We start from the raw sequence: 18,404 nt of genomic DNA on the forward strand, positions 1-18,404 counted from the left end.
CTAGGTGTTCAGGTTTTTTGATTTGCCATCAGGTCAATGTCTTCATCTCTGGCGATGTGATTTAGAACTATCTGGTTCCTCCTTAGTCTCTGCCATTGCTTCCTCTGGAAAACAGTCTCATGTTGATGGAGGACGTGCTACGTCCTCTTCTTGGATAGCCATGGGCTTTGGTCTGGGTCAGTGTAGGCTGCTGGACTTGAGGTCAGGCAACTTTCTGGCCTCTTGGAGAGCTCACGAGGGATTTATTACAAAGGTTCAATCATTACTTATCATGCTTTATTGTTCTTTGGTTTTTCTTGGATGACTAATGGCATCAAAGTAAGAAGCAATCTATTCCTTTTTATGCAGCTTGCTGCATTTGAAGACCATTACTTGCTATCGAGTTCTTTGGACAAAACTTTGTGTTTATGGGATCTCCGAAGGTATGAACTCCTCAAATAGTAGTTCTTGTCAAACAATGTATGGACTTTTGGACATATGAGAAAAACTTTTTAGGAGACCTTCCAAGGCGTAACGGATTTACAATTTTATGACAAGTGCCGGCAGAAGTTGCTAGTTATATCGTGATAGCATCCAATGAACTGGAGCTCCCCCGAAATTAATTGAATATGTGCATTGGACAACCCATTTTCAGAAAATTATGGATTAAGATCCAAAGAGTGTTCTAATGGGCCAATAGGGTTAATAATCCAAGTGTTTGAATAAGAAAAATGCAAGAATAAAAGAAAATCCACCAAAAATGAGTAAATTCTCACATAAGATGAAGAGTGACTAGTACTGGCACTTAATAGTATAAAAATGGAAAATTTAAGACCTCAGGAGGGTGAGTGGAGCTCATGAAGGAGGCGCCTAGAATCCTCATCATTACCCCAATTTTTAATTCAAAAAAATGAGATCTTTCATCTCTCCTCTCTCCTCTTTCAAATTAGATCAGAAAAGTGAGCCTAACTGGTCCAAAACTTGTCCAAATTGGATCAAACTGAAGCTCCCCGCACCCCCCCTCCCCTCCCTTCTCTTCTTGGCGTTGCTTCCGTTTTCCACCCTTGTTCTGTTCCTTTCTCTTCCTGCCCACTCCCTAGCTTACAGTGTTTTTCAAGAAGAAGCTGGGAGGGCTCTCCTTCCATGGCAGTTGTTCCATTTACCCCGATTGCGACTGTCCTCAACTGCCAACTTTCAGAAGTGGAGCTCCAGCTCCTTTCTTCAACGGTAGTGGCCTCCCTTGAGGTTACGGCCTTGGTTTTTAAATTCGTCAGCAGCAGTCCTAGCCATAGCCAAATTCACGACCTCTTGCAAGCTGTCCTCGTCGACGACCAGGAGTGCATGGTGGATTACATTTTCTCCACAATGGCTATATCCGGGTCAAGTTTCACTTGGCGTCCTTCGCGGAGACGATCAAGTCGCAGAGCCTTGTAGCAGCACGGGGCGCCCATGTCTACTTTTCCGAGTAGAGAAATGGCTTCTCTCCGGACTCGGACCCATTGTAGGGGGGAGCGGTTTCCCGGTCATGGTGCGTTTCATGGTCTGACCATGAAGGGATACCCAGAGCTTCTCATGGCAAATGAGTGCTCTTTTGGCTAGGTTCCTGAGGCCTCAGGCCCCTCAGATAGGGGTGTGACCGACGCTTGGGCGGTTGGCCTCCTAGCCTGCAAGCTTTCCGGAGAAAGCTCCTTGGCATTTTTGATCTGCCGACTGTAAGCTCCCATTTCCTGCAACAATGGGCATACCGGAGCAGTGTTTTGTCTACTGACAGATCGGACACATTGGATGCTCATGTCTACAATGCCGCTCAGACATGGGACACTTGGTGCACTCCCCCAGTGGGATTAGAGGAAGTAGGCTAATACGGGTGGCTAAGGTTATTATTAGAAATTCATGTGTGCTGGCTATTTATAACAGTTTAGTTATTTATAGCAGCAGTGGGCACTATATAAGTGAAACATGGGCTATTGTTGTCATAACCTCCCTATTGGTCAGAGTTCAACCAAGACTCCTACTACGTGTATGGCAGAGCATAGATTGACATGCCGAAGGACTAGCATGGATCTGTGGGAGTCAAACCTTAGTCCCTGGCTTGGGGCTGGTTCGAAGCATAGAACCTACAGTTGGGAGGTGAGCTAGCCTGGACCCCTCTTCGGGGGGTTGTACTAATCACTTGTGTTTCGTGTTTAGGAGATCCATGAGTTTGTTTAATTGAACTCTTGGATGAGGATGTGCTTTGGTGTTTATTCCATGACCCATGTGTTGTAAAAGTGTAAACCCACGTCTTTTTGCGAGGATCCTAGTGATTGCAAAGGATCGATAGCATGACTTTGATAGTGTATATATACTATGCACTTATCTAATTTTATTTTACCGGCAGAGTTGTCATGATCGATAGTTCCTTCGTGCATCCAGAAATAACATTAGTTAATCCTGTATTGATAAACGCCAATCGGGAAGCCTCGATGAAGGAATTTCATCAGGCATTAGCTTTGATTGCAATCCGTGTGTTACAGCCGAGTGTTGGTGACGAGATTTGCGGCTACTTGTAGTTACTTATCAAGTTCTCACTTTCCTATATGATCATTGACCTTGCCTACTTTGAGTTACCTCCAACAGTAAACTTAGATCATGTATTTGATTGAGCACATTTCTTGTATGTAGTGGACAAGATCTTAGGGACGGTTTATTTACTCAATCTTTTGACAAAGAGTTTTCGGCTTTAAGCTGGGCATTCAGTGTAGCTTCATGTGGGTAGTTATTTTTGGCTGAGTTTGACTCATGAGGGAAGCATGTCTTGACTTTTGTCGAGAGGATTACATTGATGAGGTTTCTCTATGACCATGGATAACTTATTGTTGTTAGCACGGTGAGGATGGGCCGCTGTGCAATTTTTCCCTTGACGTGCACTAGGTATACTAGTGATTGTACTGGTACTTTTACAATGTGCAGATTTGGGTTTTGAAGAGTAGAGATCCCTTTATAGACCTAGATTCAGGTTTATCTTATGGAGTTGGATCGGTACTAGGTTTTAGTACCAGAGATGCTACCCGAGGTGGACAGGATATGTGGATGTGTGATATTTTCGAAATACCTTTGGCTCACATGTGTACTCTAGCTTAGGATCATAGCAAATGTTGGATAGCATTTGTTGTGGAGTTCTTGCATGCTCTAAAGCTTGGCAGGGTGAGGGTGCCTTTGATGGCTTTGCTGCATCGAGCTGTCCAAATGTGCCATGCAACAATACTGTTGCAAGTCTCCCATCTCTGGCTAGGACTTGGAGTCTAGTGATGTGTAGGTGGAGCTGGAACTGGCATTGCAGAAATATGAAGGTGAGAGACTTGAAGGGCTCGTCCCCCACCGTCCTCCTGATATGACACCACGGCTGTGGCCTTAGTGGCCCAAGCAAGTGTACCCCACGTAACATTTTTTTTTTTTTTGGGGGGGGGGGGTTGTCCATCATGAAAATGCATAGGATCTGTTGCCAAAACTGTTGAGCCCTTGGGAAATTCCAAAGACAATGATGCTAGGACTCTCGGCGATGGCCATCTCGAACATAATGCCGGCCTACCTCCAATGGCCAACCAAGTGCCAACTACCAAGCTCTTGTGTGCCGGCTGCTACGTATAGAGAGCAATCTTCCACGGCTGAAAACTATCCCACATCCTCCTTAGAAAATATGAGAGAAAGTGCAACGAGAGACCTTGGGACTGCCAGGGTCCTGCCAGGGTCTTGCCACTGCTAGAGTGCCCTTTATCCTCTAGCATCTGAATCCTATGGCTGAACCGTGCAGTGCTTGCAAAAAAGAGGGTTCTAGGGGTCTCCTAGATCATGCCATGTCCACTCCCCCGGGTCCCATTGGAGACACGTGAGAGGCCGGCCCTCCCAAATCCACAAATGCTAGAGTCTCTCTCTGGCCACCTTTGCCAGTGGGGAGGGTTGATGTGCCACTCGTGTACGGAAAAAAATCACCGTGACCCTCTGCAAGGTGCATCCCTTGAAAGCCTCCAAGGGGGGCTGTGCTCTCTCCAGTCTGCCCTGACGTCCAATACAGAAGGTGAGTAAGGTGGATCTCTCATCTGTGCCATGAATAGCCAAAAGGAGAGGAGAGTTCAGTATTGGGGCCAGCCAATCTAGAGGGATGGAAGAGTCGATGTTGAGGTTGAGTCTGCCCTTGCCCCGGATCTCAGTAGGGCCCCTCTCTTGGGCCTTTGGGGGCAGCTGTCTAAATGTAAGCCAATCTCCAAGTGACCTAGCCAAGCCCGTGCTAAAAGCTCCCCATGATACGTGCAGGTGAGCTCCAAGCATGTGACCACTAGGCAAACAGACCATGGGGTTCTAGATCAGAGGTTGTCTAAGGCGCTCCTCAGAGGCTATTGGAGCTAATTGTTGAAGGGCTGTCCTGAGATGATTCCAATCACGCTCATTGCAAATCTGTCCTCAAATGCTTGGCTAAAGCCACGAGCCCCCGCATCTTTGTGAAAATACATCTCGTGCTTTGCGGCCAAGGGCCTCCTAGAATCAAGGTGCAGGTGGAGATCATAGCTAGGAGGAAGTCCTTTCAGGGCTCACCACCTAGAAGAAGGCCTCGAACAATCAACTTGCCCAAAAGGGCACGGTTTTGAATGGAGGCGTTGATAATGGCCAAGCCCCCTCTGCGTCATGGGGTTGAATGATCAATGTCCATGCCACCTTGCCTAGGCAGGCCTCCCATTGCTGCCAGCCCAGAGAAAGTTGCGGATCAACTACTGAACTTGACCAATAGGAGCCTGGGAGAAAGCCCAAGAGGAGGTGATGTACCACATGGTGGCGAGAAGAACCTGGTTTGCCACCATGACCCGGCAAGCTAAAGAAAGCATGGCTGAACTCAAGTATAGCAGCTGCTTCTTAATGCTCAGAAGAAGAGGGGCTCGTTGCAACTCAGGGGAAATATCAATGCCAAACCTAGCAACCAAGATAACGAACTGGAGTGCCCCTTGGATCCACTGAAAAGCCTTAATTGGACGACAAGTGGGAGCGGGTGATGAGCCAACCCAAAATCCACACGTCTTGTGCTAGTTGATCTGCGCTCCGGATGCAAGACAAAAGATATCTATCGCCTCGGCGAATCTCTGGAGGTTCCCTTGCCCCCAAACAGGTATGCTGTTGTGTCATCGGCGAACTTGGCGTCAAGAAGCTCCTCTTGTACATGGATAGGAAGTGGCAATCCCTAGAGCTCGGTCTCCTGGGCGGAGAGAACACTGCGCATGGTCTGGCAACAAACAGGAAGAGATAAGGTGCTAAAGGGCAGTCCTGCCGAACCGAGCAAGAAAGCGGAAATTTGTTGCCTGTGGCGCAGTTCAGTTCAGGTGGATGGCATCGACTTGGCTACCCCACTGGAATTGAATTTCAGTAGCCTTGCCTCGTCTCCAACCTTACTCCACAATTCCCTGGAAATCTTTGGTATTCGGGAGGACTTCCCCTGTTTAGCACTCTTAGTGGGCAGCCAGGGTGTCATGTGCACAGTGTGTATCTACCGTGTGCTATACACACACAAGACTAGCTTCGAGGTTTGGGGAAGCTTGGAGCTAGGCAGGCTGATTGACGAGCTGAGTTAGGGATAAACTAACGGGCGAGCACCCAAGTATGGACGGGCGGGCGCCCAAGTGTGGACGCCCGATGACCGGCCAAGAGCCTATAAAAGAGTGGCCAAGGTTAGTTATTGGGACATAGAGAGTCTCGCGAGTTTGTGAGAGCTCTATGGTCTTGGAGCCTGGATCTAGTGCAGACGTGCACCTGCTTTACGCAGCCGAGGCCGGCAGCAATCTCGAGGCCCGCGAGGGCAGCTTCGTGGCGGTCTGGGACGTCACGAGGAGGAGATTGGTCGGTATGTCAACCTAGTTAGCTCAGCTCGTGGCTCGGTGGGGACAGCCAAGACTATGGGCTTGCCCACGGCTGTCATGGTTGGGAGGTGAGTCAAGCCAATACCCCCTTGTTGTTTGTTTGTTCATTTGTTTGCAGGATTCAAGTCTCGTACCAAGAACGATCACGAGGAGATCCTTGGGGATTTGACAGTGGTATCAGAGCATGCCTCGTGAACGAGCAAGTCGGCAGGTAGAGAAGAGGTCGAAGAAAGGTATGTGTTCAAAAAAGCTTGCTGTTTTTTCTGTGCATACTGCTGTTTTCAGATTCAGTATGTGTTTTTCTTCATCAAAGAAACCCATGTTGATGAGAGGTGGTAGTCTAAGAAGGGTTGTTTGCTTTGCAAAGAAGAGGCATGATTCGTTTGTGCAGTAGCATGAACGTAGAGAGAAAACAGAAACAAAAAAGCATGTTCGTTGCTTTTGGTTGAACGCGAGAGAGAGAGAGAGAGAGAGAGAGAGAGAGAGAGAGAGAGAGAGAGGAGGACACCGCCTGTTGTATGCGCAGGGTACTGCTGGCCGGGACATGCACGCTAGCTGGGACTTGTGCGCAGGCAGGCAGGCAGGCTTTGTACGCAGGCAGGCAGCCAGGCTCTGTACGCAGGCAGCCAGCCACGTAGCCAGGCCGCCAGCAGGCTGGCGGGCGCCTAGGCCTACGCAGCCTAGCGCAGGCGCCCAGGCCAGGCAGGCGCCTAGGCCAAGTGGGGCAGGCGCCCAGGTCCACGCCGCTTGTGGCCAGACCTACGTGAGGCTGGCGTAGAAGCTAGAAAGCAAACCGGCAGCAAGTTGGCGTCAGCAGACAGCACGCCGGCGGGGTTAATCCAGGAGGGGTGAGAAAAAAAAAACCCAGGAAAGCACTCGCCGTTTTGGGCTGCTTTCGTTTTTTTTAGTTTAAATTCTTTTTTAAAAGTTTAAAAAACCCCTTCTCCAAGGTTAAAGGTGTTTTATTTTTTGTAAGAAAATAGAATATATATATATATATATATAAACACAAAAGCAAAAGCTCAAGAAGCTTTTGGGGCTAGCTATGTAAACCCCTTAAGTGGGCTTCTTGCCACACATCTCTCAAAGTTTTCAAGCTCTTAAGCTCTCTAGTTCCCTTGCACTTTCATTGTGCAAAGATCGAATTTTCTCTCCACTTACCCTCTTCACGATGTCGACCCAAGAATCAGAGTTGGAGCCCCTTGTGGAACGCGAAGGCTTGCCGGCTATGGAAGATACCAATGCCGATAATTTTGACGATTATGTGTCAAAATCAGATTTCCAAGAGTTCAAAGTAGGTCTCGAAGCTTCTTCGTCGGAACGTCAGGCACAAATCGCAGCCCTGATGCAAGCTTTGCAAAACTCCATTGCTCTATTGACCACTACCCTCTCTACTCTATCGGGTATGGATACCTTGGCTTCTGCTTTGGGCCCCAACATTACTCGGGAACCGTTGGGGGGGGGGGGTGCGAGCAAAAGCAGCGCACCAAGGAGATCGTGGACACTTGGCTACGTAAGTGGCAAGTTCACTTTCAGTTTCATTCGCTTTGCATTGGTGGAAGGAACTCAACCCTAAGCCGACGACTTGGGCACAATTCGAAGACGTCTTCAAGAAGGAATTCCTCAAGAAAGAGGATGATTATGATGTTGTTGCCCAGTTTTCAGCTTTGACCATGTCCTCGCAGCACCTCACTTATGAGGTCTACCTCCAGAAGTTTTAGGACTTGCAGATGAAAGCTACAAAGATGGATCCCACTACTCTTTTGGGGTTCTTCGTAGCTGGTTTACCAGACTCATACTGTTTACAGGTTAAAAATAACAAATGCAAAACATTGGACGAGGCCATTCATTCAGCTCGTATCTATGATGATACAATGGTCTCTTCCAAGTCGAAACCCGTTACCGAGCAGGGGAACAAGCATAAAAGAAAGTTCTCCGTACCTATGGCTAACACGACTGAAGAAAAGTCTTCGGACCAACCTTCGAAGAATTCAAGTTCAACACCAGCGAAGAAGAAACAACTCTTTAGGGCTTTAAAGTTCAAGAAGGAAGGACATTGTTTTATTTGCGAAGAAAAAGGACACATGCGTGACAAGTGCCCGAAGCAAAAGGGTGCAAAGACAAACGCAGGACCCAAGCCAAAGACAGCTAACCAGTTGTCTTTGACACGTACGTCAATTACTTTACCTTCTCGCCCTAGTACTTGTTCTAATTGTCTGTTCAATTCTAAAGTATTTGGCTTGCATGATCTTCTCCGAGTTTATGGAGAAGTAAATGGCCATAAGATTCATATTCTTCTAGACCCTGGCAGCTCACACAACTTTGTTAACTACAAACTTGTGCAGAAATTGAGTCTTGATACGACACCCAGTGATCATACCTATGAGGTACGCTTACCTGCTGGAAGGCAAGTATGGGATCGAAAGGTGGAGATGCTTTTAATCCAGATTCAGGACTACAAAGATACTCTGGAATGCTATGTAATGCATCTAGAAAATATAGACTTGTTAGTGGTTTAAGACTCTTCAAGTTCAGATAGATTGGTCTAGTCATATTTTTTCTTTTCAGCATAGGGACACCAAGTATAGTATTTTAGGTGATTGTATTCATCCCTCTCTGGGATCTCTTGTAAATACAATTGATTTTGGAAATATAATGGATTCTTCTTTGTATACCGCTTTCCATTGTGTATTGATTCCACTTTCTTCCTTTCTCATCCCTTCCTTGGATGTAAATGAATTAAGTGTGTTTGAAAACAAAGAATTACAGAAGATACTTGATTCGTTTCAAGACATATTTCCTAAGGAACTGCCATCGGGTTTACCACCTGAACGGGCAGTAGATCATCGTATTGACTTGATCCCTGGTGCTCATCCTGTCAGTATTCCACCTTACAGGATGAGCCAAGCTGAGGAAGATGAGTTGGCTAAACAACTCGAAGATTATTTGAGGATGGGCCAGATCCGTCCAAGTAAATCACCTTGGAGTGCACCTGTGTTGCTTAGGAGAAAGAAGGACAATACCTGGAAAATGTGTATAGATTACAAGAGATTGAACAAGCTGACCATTAAGAACCATTATCCTCTCCCTAGATCAGATGACCTGATTGACCGGTTAGCAAGAGCGAAATATTTCACAAAGATAGATTTACGTACTAGCTATCACCAGATACGTATTTATGAAAGGCATGTCGAAAGAATCGCCTTTCGGACAAGGTATGGCCATTACGAGTTTCTCGTATTACCTTTTGGGTTAACCAATGCTCAAGTCACTTTCTAGCAAATGATGAACAATCTTTTTCGTTCTTTTTTTTGGAAAATTTGTGGTGGTGTTCCTAGATGATATTTTGATATGTAGTCGTACTCTTGAGGATCATGTTAGACACCTCATGATTGTCTTATCTATTTTAAGACAGAATCGACTATATGCTAAGTTAAGTAAATGTGAGTTCTTTATGACCGACATCATTTACTTGGGGCACAAGATCACTCGAGATGGATTGAGCATTGACTATGACCGAGTTCAGAAGGTTCTGGACTGGCCTATACTGCGAACAGTGAAACAACTTCGTTCTTTTCTCGGTTTTGTAGTTTTTCTTCGGAAATCTATACGGGAGTACTCTCAGCTCACACTACCGATGACCGACTTATTGAAAGGTCGTGGACGTAAGTCAAATCAGCCTATCACTTGGAATAACGATTTGGATATGGCCTTCAGACTTTTGAAAGATAAAGTCAAGGAAGCACCTATCTTAGCATTACCTGATCCTAGTCAACCTTATGTTCTTGAAACTGATGCCAGTGACTATGCTATCGAGGCTGCTCTATTTCAAGATGGTAGACCGGTTGCTTTTGAAAGTAAAAAGTTAGACGACACTCAATCGCGTTGGCCAACCCTTAAGAAAGAGCTTTATGCTGTGATTCATGCTCTCAAGGTTTGGAGACATTATTTATATGGCTCTAAGTTTGTGGTATTGATTGATCATCATCAGTCAATCACGTATGTGTGTGATGCGGATGATTTGAGAGGAAGGAAAGCTCGTTGGGCTGAGTTAATGCAAGATTTTGATTTTGAGATCCGTTATTGGAAAGGGTCCATGAATAGTGTTGCAGATGCGCTTAGTCGAATTCGAGAGGTGAATACTTTGTCGTTCATCGAGATTTCTTTTGACTTATTTCAATCATTGAGAGGGCTTTGCAGGATTGATAGTTATTTTGGTCCATTTTGGCAGAAGATCCAGGACGGGAGCTCATTGATTGACCAAGACTCAATGACTGAGCAGTTTACCATAGATCCCGGTCATTAGGTCCAAGATTGTTAAGGAGTGTCACGACGCCCCTTCTGTTGGACACCCTGGGGTACACAGGACACTATCGTTAGTGAAACACACTTATTATTGGCCAAAGATGAAAGGGTATGTAGAAGATTATGTTCTCAAGTATCAAATTTGTCAGGCAAATAAAGCTGAACGCTTTAGATAGGCTGGGTTGTTGCATCCTTTGCAAATCCCAGGTAATAAATGGGAAAGTATTTCCATGGATTTTATTACCAGATTGCCAACAACACATTAAGGCCACGATTCTATTTGGGTTGTGGTAGATCGCTTGACAAAAATGGCTAGATTTTTATCAACCCGGAAGACTATTACAGCTACGCAATTAGCTCGGCAGTTTATCGAGCAATTGTTTAGACTGTACGGGTTACCGTAGGACATAGTCAGTGATAGGGACTCTAAGTTTACGAGTGATTTTTGGAAACTTGTTTTTGAGAAGTTAGAAACAACTTTGAATTTGAGTTCCTCTGATCATCCTCAATCTAATGGCCAGACTGAAAGAGTGAATCAGATTTTGGAGGATATGCTTCGAGCATATGTATCCAAAAGACAGAGTTCATGGGAGGATTATCTTCCTATGTTAGAATTTGCATATAACAGTACTAAGCATACGAGTACAGGTTTTAGTCCCTTCATGCTTATGTATGGTTTTGAACCTAGATCACCTGTTACAGTAGGATTCTCAGGACTTCAGCATGATGCAGCATGTAATTTTTTGCAAGATATGCAGGAAATGTTACAAGTTGCGAAGGAATCTATTAGAAGTGCTCAAGACCGAGACAGATTTTATTCTAATAGACATCGTTCACCTAGAGAGTTCTCTGAAGGAATGATGGTGTATTTGCGAGTTCCGAAAGATTCCGAGACTTTACGGACAGGTCGATCTCCGAAATTATCCCCTAGATACTGTGGACCATTTCGTATTACACGACGGATTGGTTCAGTTGCATATGAATTGGATTTGCCTTCTCATGTTAAAGTTCATCCTGTATTTGATGTCAGTAGACTTAAGGAAGTATTGGGTGGAAAAGATCAGTTAGTTACTCCTCAAGAAATAATAGATGTCGAGGATATGACATTTGTTCCGCATGAACCTGAAAAGATTCTTGGATTTTGTGAAAGAAGATTGCGTAATACGCTTATCACGGAATACAAGATCAAGTGGAAGGATCGTGTTGAGGAGGACGTTACATGGGAGACATTGACTACTCTTCAGAGAGATTACCCTGGCTTTTTAGTGAGCTCAGGAGTGAGCTCTTAGAGAAAGGGGAGTATGTCATGTGCACAGTGTGTATCTACCGTGTGCTATACGCACACAAGACTAGCTTCGAGGTTTGGGGAAGCTTGGAGCTAGGCAGGTTGATTGACGAGCTGAGTTAGGGATAAACTAACGGGCGGGCACCCAAGTATGGACGGGCGGACACCCAAGTGTGGACGCCCGATGACCGGCCAAGAGCCTATAAAAGGGTGGCCAAGGTTAGTTATTGGGACATAGAGAATCTCACGAGTTTGTGAGAGCTCTATGGTCTTGGAGCCTGGATCTAGTGCAGACGTGCACTTGCCTTACGCAGCCGAGGCCGGCAGCAATCTCGAGGCCCGTGAGGGCAACTTGGTGGCGGTATGGGACGTCACGAGGAGGAGATTGGTCGGTATGTCAACCTAGTTAGCTCAGCTCGTGGCTCGGTGTGGACAGCCAAGACTATGGGCTTGCCCACAGCTGTCATGGTTGGCAGGTGAGTCAGGCTTGCACCCCCTTGTTGTTTGTTTGTTCGTTTGTTCGCAGGATTCGAGTCTCGTACCAGGAACGAGCACGAGGAGATCCTTGGGGATTTGACACAGGGCTGGCTACCACCATGGTACTTTCGGAGGACTATCCAGATTCCAGCCCCGCCTAAACGGGTGAAAGATATTTCACCATCATACATGGCATATTCATCTGTCTGCTGTTGAGGTTGCAAATGACCCCTTGTGGAATCTGTGGCTCCTTGTCTGACTTCAGTGGGAGTAGAGGGATCCCACCTCAGGACTGGAGTACCTAGGCATCCCCTTCTTCGGTACTCCGTCCTGCTGGGCCACCGCGTCCTTCTTGAGGAGATCGACGGGCATGGCTGTTACTGCCACACACTGGCAGGCCCATGGCCTCTCCCCTTTTTTGGCATCGGCGTTCGGAGAGCTTCTGCCCTCAGAAGATCCTCTTTTTTGTTGGTAGCTCACAGGAGGCTAGAAGTGGGCATGTGGTTGGCCATTACGGGTCGGCGGGCTTTTTCCAGATTGCCAGCAATGACCATCTGCTTTATTTGGATAGACTTCATTCAAAATTCACATGCTTCGAGGATGCTTAGAGGCTTGACTGATTGGATGCAGGGGTCCAAACTGCTTTTTTCGTACTTGGATCTTGGGCCCTTTTCTCACTCAAGGGAACACCGGTCTTCTTTGACGTTGTGAGGCAGCTCAGGAACACAAGAAGGCCACTATAGCTCGCCGACTCACCACCTTCAGAACACTCACAAGCACAAGGGGCACCACCAGCTTCTCTAGCTGGAAAGAAAATCAGCAACAGACCACACCTTTCCTCATTTCCCTACTCCTATACCCTCATTTATCCACCACCATCACACACCACAGGCTCAAATCGGAAAAGCAAGACACCTCTATTGCTTAATCTGCAATTCAATCAGCAGAGTACAGAGGGAAACTTACAATTGTCCAAACACAAACAGAAAATAGTGATAGAAGCTTGTCGAGCTCCAGCCTGCTGATCACATCAGCAGGCGAGCAATCACACAAAGACAAGATCACAACTGCCACCACTTCCGTTATTAACACATCACACATTCCCTCTCATAGCTTACACAGCATCACCCGCCTTGCAATCTTGCAATAGATTTGTTTCCCTTGTCTATGGCTGTAGCAGCCACAATCACCTTCAGCTCCCTAGTGTGTCGGTGTTTTCCAGTCACCACACACAAACAAACAAGGCCACCCAAGCCTGAAAGACCCTCTGTCTCCACAGCACGCTCACCCTCTCTCTCTCTCTGCCGAATCACTTCAACGCCTCCATGGTTGTGCCTGCAGAACCAGCCCGGCTGTATACTTACATCACCAAGGCGCCTCCAGCTTCTCAGCTCTGCACCAGCCTATATCACCAACCTTGTGATCAGCCCTTCACACCTGGGCGGCTACCTTCTTTGTCTGTCTCTGCTGCAGCACTCCAACGCCTTCTTCGCCACAACGGCTTCACCAGCCCCACGCACCTGCAGCTTGCCTCCACGCACCAGAGCCTCTCAGCTTTTCGTGCCCCTCCAGACCCTTGACTGCACCTGTTTGGGTCTCTGCAGCACCTCCGCGTCTGTCTGCATAAGCGCCCGCCTGCAGCCTATCAACACGAAGCGGCAACACCGCCTTGAGTCACCACCAGCCCTGCAGCTGCAACAGTACCTGCCCCGGCACTTCACACACACAAGGCGGCTATGTCTCTTGTTTTTGTCTGCAGCAGCCTCAGCAAGGCCGTCCACCAGCCACTTCTCTGCGCTCACCAGGGGCCGCCCCAGTCGCCAACTCTACACGCTCTCCCCTGTCTCTACACTCTCCAGAGGGTGCCTGTTGCGCCTCTTCTACTCACTATCAGCCCTGACACCTTCTCTACAGCAAGCGCGCCCTTCTGGTGGACCCCGGTCACCTTCTCGAAGCGGCCATCCTCTTCCTTTTCCACGCTCTCGCCAGCTTCTCCACCAGCTTCTAGACCTTCGCCAGCTTCGAGATGTTTATGCTGGCAGCCACCCAAGCTTCCACGTAGCTTTTTGTTATTGGCCATGTGATATATATATTTTATTTTGTAAAAGCCTCAAAGCCACAAAATAATGGCCACCCACTAATGCTAAAAGACTCTCCTTCTCCTTTCTTCGGATCATCACGCCGCGCCCATAACTTCCCAATAAAGATGAATGCAAAAAGTGCCCACCGCTTCGTGATCAGAATCATTATTTACCAAACAAGACAATTGCCAGTCGGTGCCCTGCTTTTAGCAACCATCCGCACACCATATGCTGCTATAAAACTTCCAAATCCCAGCATTTGCTCCCGAAAAAAGACACGTGCATATACCGACTCACTGTAAAACCACTTGGCCTGTACATTTGCCAGGGCATTCAGGGCAAAGCTTTATTGCATACCCTCATTTATCCACCACCATCACACACCACAGGCTCAAATCGGAAAAGCAAGACACCTCTATTGCTTAATCTGCAATTCAATCAGCAGAGTACAGAGGGAAACTTACAATTGTCCAAACACAAACAGAAAATAGTGATAGAAGCTTGTCGAGCTCCAGCCTGCTGATCACATCAGCAGGCGAGCAATCACACAAAGACAAGATCACAACTGCCACCACTTCCGTTATTAACACATCACACATTCCCTCTCATAGCTTACACAGCATCACCCGCCTTGCAATCTTGCAATAGATTTGTTTCCCTTGTCTATGGCTGTAGCAGCCACAATCACCTTCAGCTCCCTAGTGTGTCGGTGTTTTCCAGTCACCACACACAAACAAACAAGGCCACCCAAGCCTGAAAGACCCTCTGTCTCCACAGCACGCTCACCCTCTTCCACCGAAGATGCTATACTACAGAGATCACTTCATGAGTATCACTGATGATGGATTTATAGAGAGGCCTAGATACATGGAGGGCTTTTTATCACACGGCTCCCGAGTGGCTATTGGTCAACTCAGAGTTTCATCACACCGATTGGAGATTGAGACTGGCAGAGCAGCACGGATCCCCCGAGAGGAGAGGGTATGCAGATTGTGCAGAGAGGAGGTGGAGAGTGAGGAGCATTATGTATGCAGATGCAGAGCATATACAGCCATCAGAGAGAGATATCCCATTCTATTCAGAGAGCCACGTTCCCTACGCCAGATCTTTGAGGCAGCAGACCAGCGCATACTGGGGAGATACATTCTAGACATACAGCGCCACAGAGAGACATTATTACAGGCTCAGACAGCTCCAGAGGGGGGGAGACAGACACAAATTACTGCATTTTTTCAGAGATCCATCCCCCTCCCAGCCCCTACACGGCAGGGAATTACTCTCCAGAGAGCAGAGACACTTAGAGCCCGCAGGAGACAGAGGGCACCTGGCTTTCGGACACCACGCCTATACCAGAGAGAGATGACAGAGATCAGAGCTCAGTTTCACAGAGAGGGTGCGGAGCGACTGGCTCGCTTCAGAGCACACCCAGGCATGTTCTTCAGGGAGCTGTGGACACCCCCTTCACTGATGTATACCATTCTATACCCCCAGTATGGTACAGGATGGAGCTAGCTAGGTTGCATATCATGATTGTATACTCCATGTATATAGCTTTGCATTTTTCTCCTAGTAGTAGAGCTCCATCCCCCGCACACCCAGATTCAGCTTTTTTTTTTTGTTCAGTACTTTTTCATTTTGTTGGGATGACAGAGGATACCCCATACAGGTACTCCGATTTGTCTCATAGGCCGAGTTCGGTCTTTTGGAAGACGTTAATAAAATCTTTCTTTCTTTCTTTCTTTCTCTCTGCCGAATCACTTCAAAGCCTCCATGGTTGTGCCTGCAGAACCAGCCCGGCTGTATACTTACATCACCAAGGCGCCTCCAGCTTCTCAGCTCTGCACCAGCCTTCTATATCACCAACCTTGTGATCAGCCCTTCACACCTAGGCGGCTACCTTCTTTGTCTGTCTCTGCTGCAGCACTCCAGCGCCTTCTTCGCCACAACGGCTTCACCAGCCCCACGCACCTGCAGCTTGCCTCCACGCACCAGAGCCTCTCAGCTTTTCGCGCCCCTCCAGACTCTCGACTGCACCTGTTTGGGTCTCTGTAGCACCTCCACGTCTGTCTGCATAAGCGCCCGCCTGCAGCCTATCAACACGAAGCGGCAACACCGCCTTGAGTCACCACCAGCCCTGCAGCTGCAACAGTACCTGCCCCGGCACTTCACACACACAAGGCGGCTGTGTCTCTTGTTTTTGTCTGCAGCAGCCTCAGCAAGGCCGTCCACCAGCCACTTCTCTGTGCTCACCAGGGGCCGCCCCAGTCGCCAACTCTACACGCTCTCTCGTGTCTCTACACTCTCCAGAGGGTGCCTGTTGCGCCTCTTCTACTCACTATCAGCCCTGACACCTTCTCTACAGCAAGCGTGCCCTTCTGGTGGACCCCGGTCACCTTCTCGAAGCGGCCATCCTCTTCCTTTTCCACGCTCTCGCCAGCTTCTCCACCAGCTTCTAGACCTTCGCCAGCTTCGAGATGTTTATGCTGGCAGCCACCCAAGCTTCCATGTAGCTTTTTGTTATTGGCCATGTGATATATATATTTTATTTTTTAAAAGCCTCAAAGCCACAAAATAATGGCCACCCACTAATGCTAAAAGACTCTCCTTCTCCTTTCTTCGGATCATCACGCCGCGCCCATAACTTCCCAATAAAGATGAATGCAAAAAGTGCTTCGTGCATCCGCACACCATATGCTGCTATAAAACTTCCAAATCCCAGCATTTGCTCCCGAAAAAAGACACGTGCATATACTGACTCACTGTAAAACCACTCGGCCTGTACATTTGCCAGGGCATTCAGGGCAAAGCTTTATTGCACACCACGCATCCCATATGTACACTGACCCAAAATACCTTTCAGATTTTCACCTGACAACGTTACAGGCCCCAAGTGTGGCCCTTCCCCCAGCCCCCCAATGTAGAATTCCTTTAAGAGCGGCCAGCCAGGCAGGGGACCCCCTCTTTTTTCTTTTTATTTATTGACTTCTTGCGTGGGTTGTTGTTTGCTTTGAGCAGACACCTTTTTCCGTCTAATAGAAGTACCTGTTTGTGTGCGTGCGTGCGTGTGTGTGCGTGTGTGTTTTGGGGGGGTGGGGGTCGTCATGTGTAGTTTCCTAGGGGCAGCTGATCGTGTGGAAGTTGTGCTCGCATGCACACACATGGGGGGGGGGGAGAGAGAGGGAGAGTTTTTCTCTGCCTACTTGTGTAAGTATATACATTTCATATGTGGACAAGATTAACCCAAAGTTTTATGCTATTGTTATGTAGGAATGTACCAGCTCAAGTGCGTTCCTTTCAAGGGCACACTCATGGCGTATCAAGTTTTGCACTATGGAGCAGTCATCTGCTCTCCGCTGGAGGGAACAAGATAGGCTTATCAACTCTGTCTCATCTTGCTCCACAGGTCTCTCTCTCTCTCTCTCTCTCTCTCTCTCTCTCTCTCTGGTTGGTCACTTGAATGCTCATGATTTCTCGTGCTCTTTCTTTTAATGTCTAGAATGTGCAGGGCCAAGATTGGCAGACTGTTAAATGCCACAAGCTGTTCTCAACGGACTTGTCAAACCTAAATTTGTCAAGCATAACGGCGATCAATGTTCTCCCCTTTTCAAGGTTTTTCCTTGTTGGAACTGATGATGGTTATCTGAGGGTCTGCAAATGATCTACTCAAGTCCAACAACTAGAGAGCTTGTTGGAACTGATGATGGTTATCTGAGGGTCTGCAAGTGATGTACTCAAGTCCAACAACTAGAGAGGTTGCAGTGGGATTCAAGTGTGACCCAGAAGTTTGAATTCTCAATAAGAAGGGCACACATTCATGACAGTAGCAGTGGCTACCTTACAAGGACTTTTTAGAGCCTTACATACACTTGATGGCACCAGGCTTGATTTTTGACGCCCTTCAAAATTGACGGGTTTGGTGAAATATAGCATTTTTTTTTTGGTTTTTTGTTGTTGTATGTGTAAGTTTTGACGGGTATTTTAAAAATTTGCAAGTATTTTATGGCCAAAATGCTCAAAAATGGACGTGACGCGCCCGTCAAACAGCAACTATGCTTGATGCCATGGGCAAACAAATTGGTAGATCGGGTCGTTGTTATTGTACTAGTGCGAAAAGTGTGAGAAATTAATCCTCTCTTGGAGCTATTGAAAATACATGGGTATGAGAGATCTATCAATAAATGGTTGTGCAATATAAAGAATTGTTATTTTGAACTTGCAGTGGCGCTGGGTCATAAAGGACGAGGCTCTTGTATGTTTGTGCCGAGCTCTCTCTATGTCTTTGCATTCCCTCAACGAAGGAGAGCAAGAAGTCTACTTTGATGCAGATGACCCTTTCCTAAACCCTAGATCTCTGCAACATCCTCAGGTAAGCGCCCCTATAGCAACCTTGGGAAA

The 18,404-nt window shown here is 47.2% G+C and overlaps 1 protein-coding gene across 6 annotated transcripts in view; it reads left to right on the forward strand.

Moving 5' to 3' along the window:
• Positions 1 to 18,018, forward strand: part of LOC147636874 (protein serine/threonine kinase) — a 109,464-nt gene extending 91,446 nt beyond the window's left edge. For 2 of the 6 annotated variants that reach the window (XM_086800448.1, XM_086800451.1), the window contains 4 exons: positions 13 to 253; positions 349 to 422; positions 17,277 to 17,412; positions 17,506 to 18,018. In XM_086800448.1, the coding sequence (XP_086656574.1) occupies positions 13 to 253; positions 349 to 422; positions 17,277 to 17,412; positions 17,506 to 17,667 (613 nt within the window). In that variant the 3' untranslated portion in view covers positions 17,668 to 18,018. The remainder of the gene's footprint in view (positions 1 to 12; positions 254 to 348; positions 423 to 17,276; positions 17,413 to 17,505) is intronic. The other 4 variants (XM_086800450.1, XM_086800452.1, XM_086800454.1 and 1 more) reach the window with 3 other exon arrangements.
• The last annotated feature ends 386 nt before the right edge of the window (positions 18,019 to 18,404 follow it).

This window comes from Cibotium barometz, chromosome 7 (genome assembly GCF_041138505.1).
Source record: "Cibotium barometz isolate CiBa-2024 chromosome 7, ASM4113850v1, whole genome shotgun sequence".
NCBI lineage: Eukaryota > Viridiplantae > Streptophyta > Polypodiopsida > Cyatheales > Cibotiaceae > Cibotium > Cibotium barometz.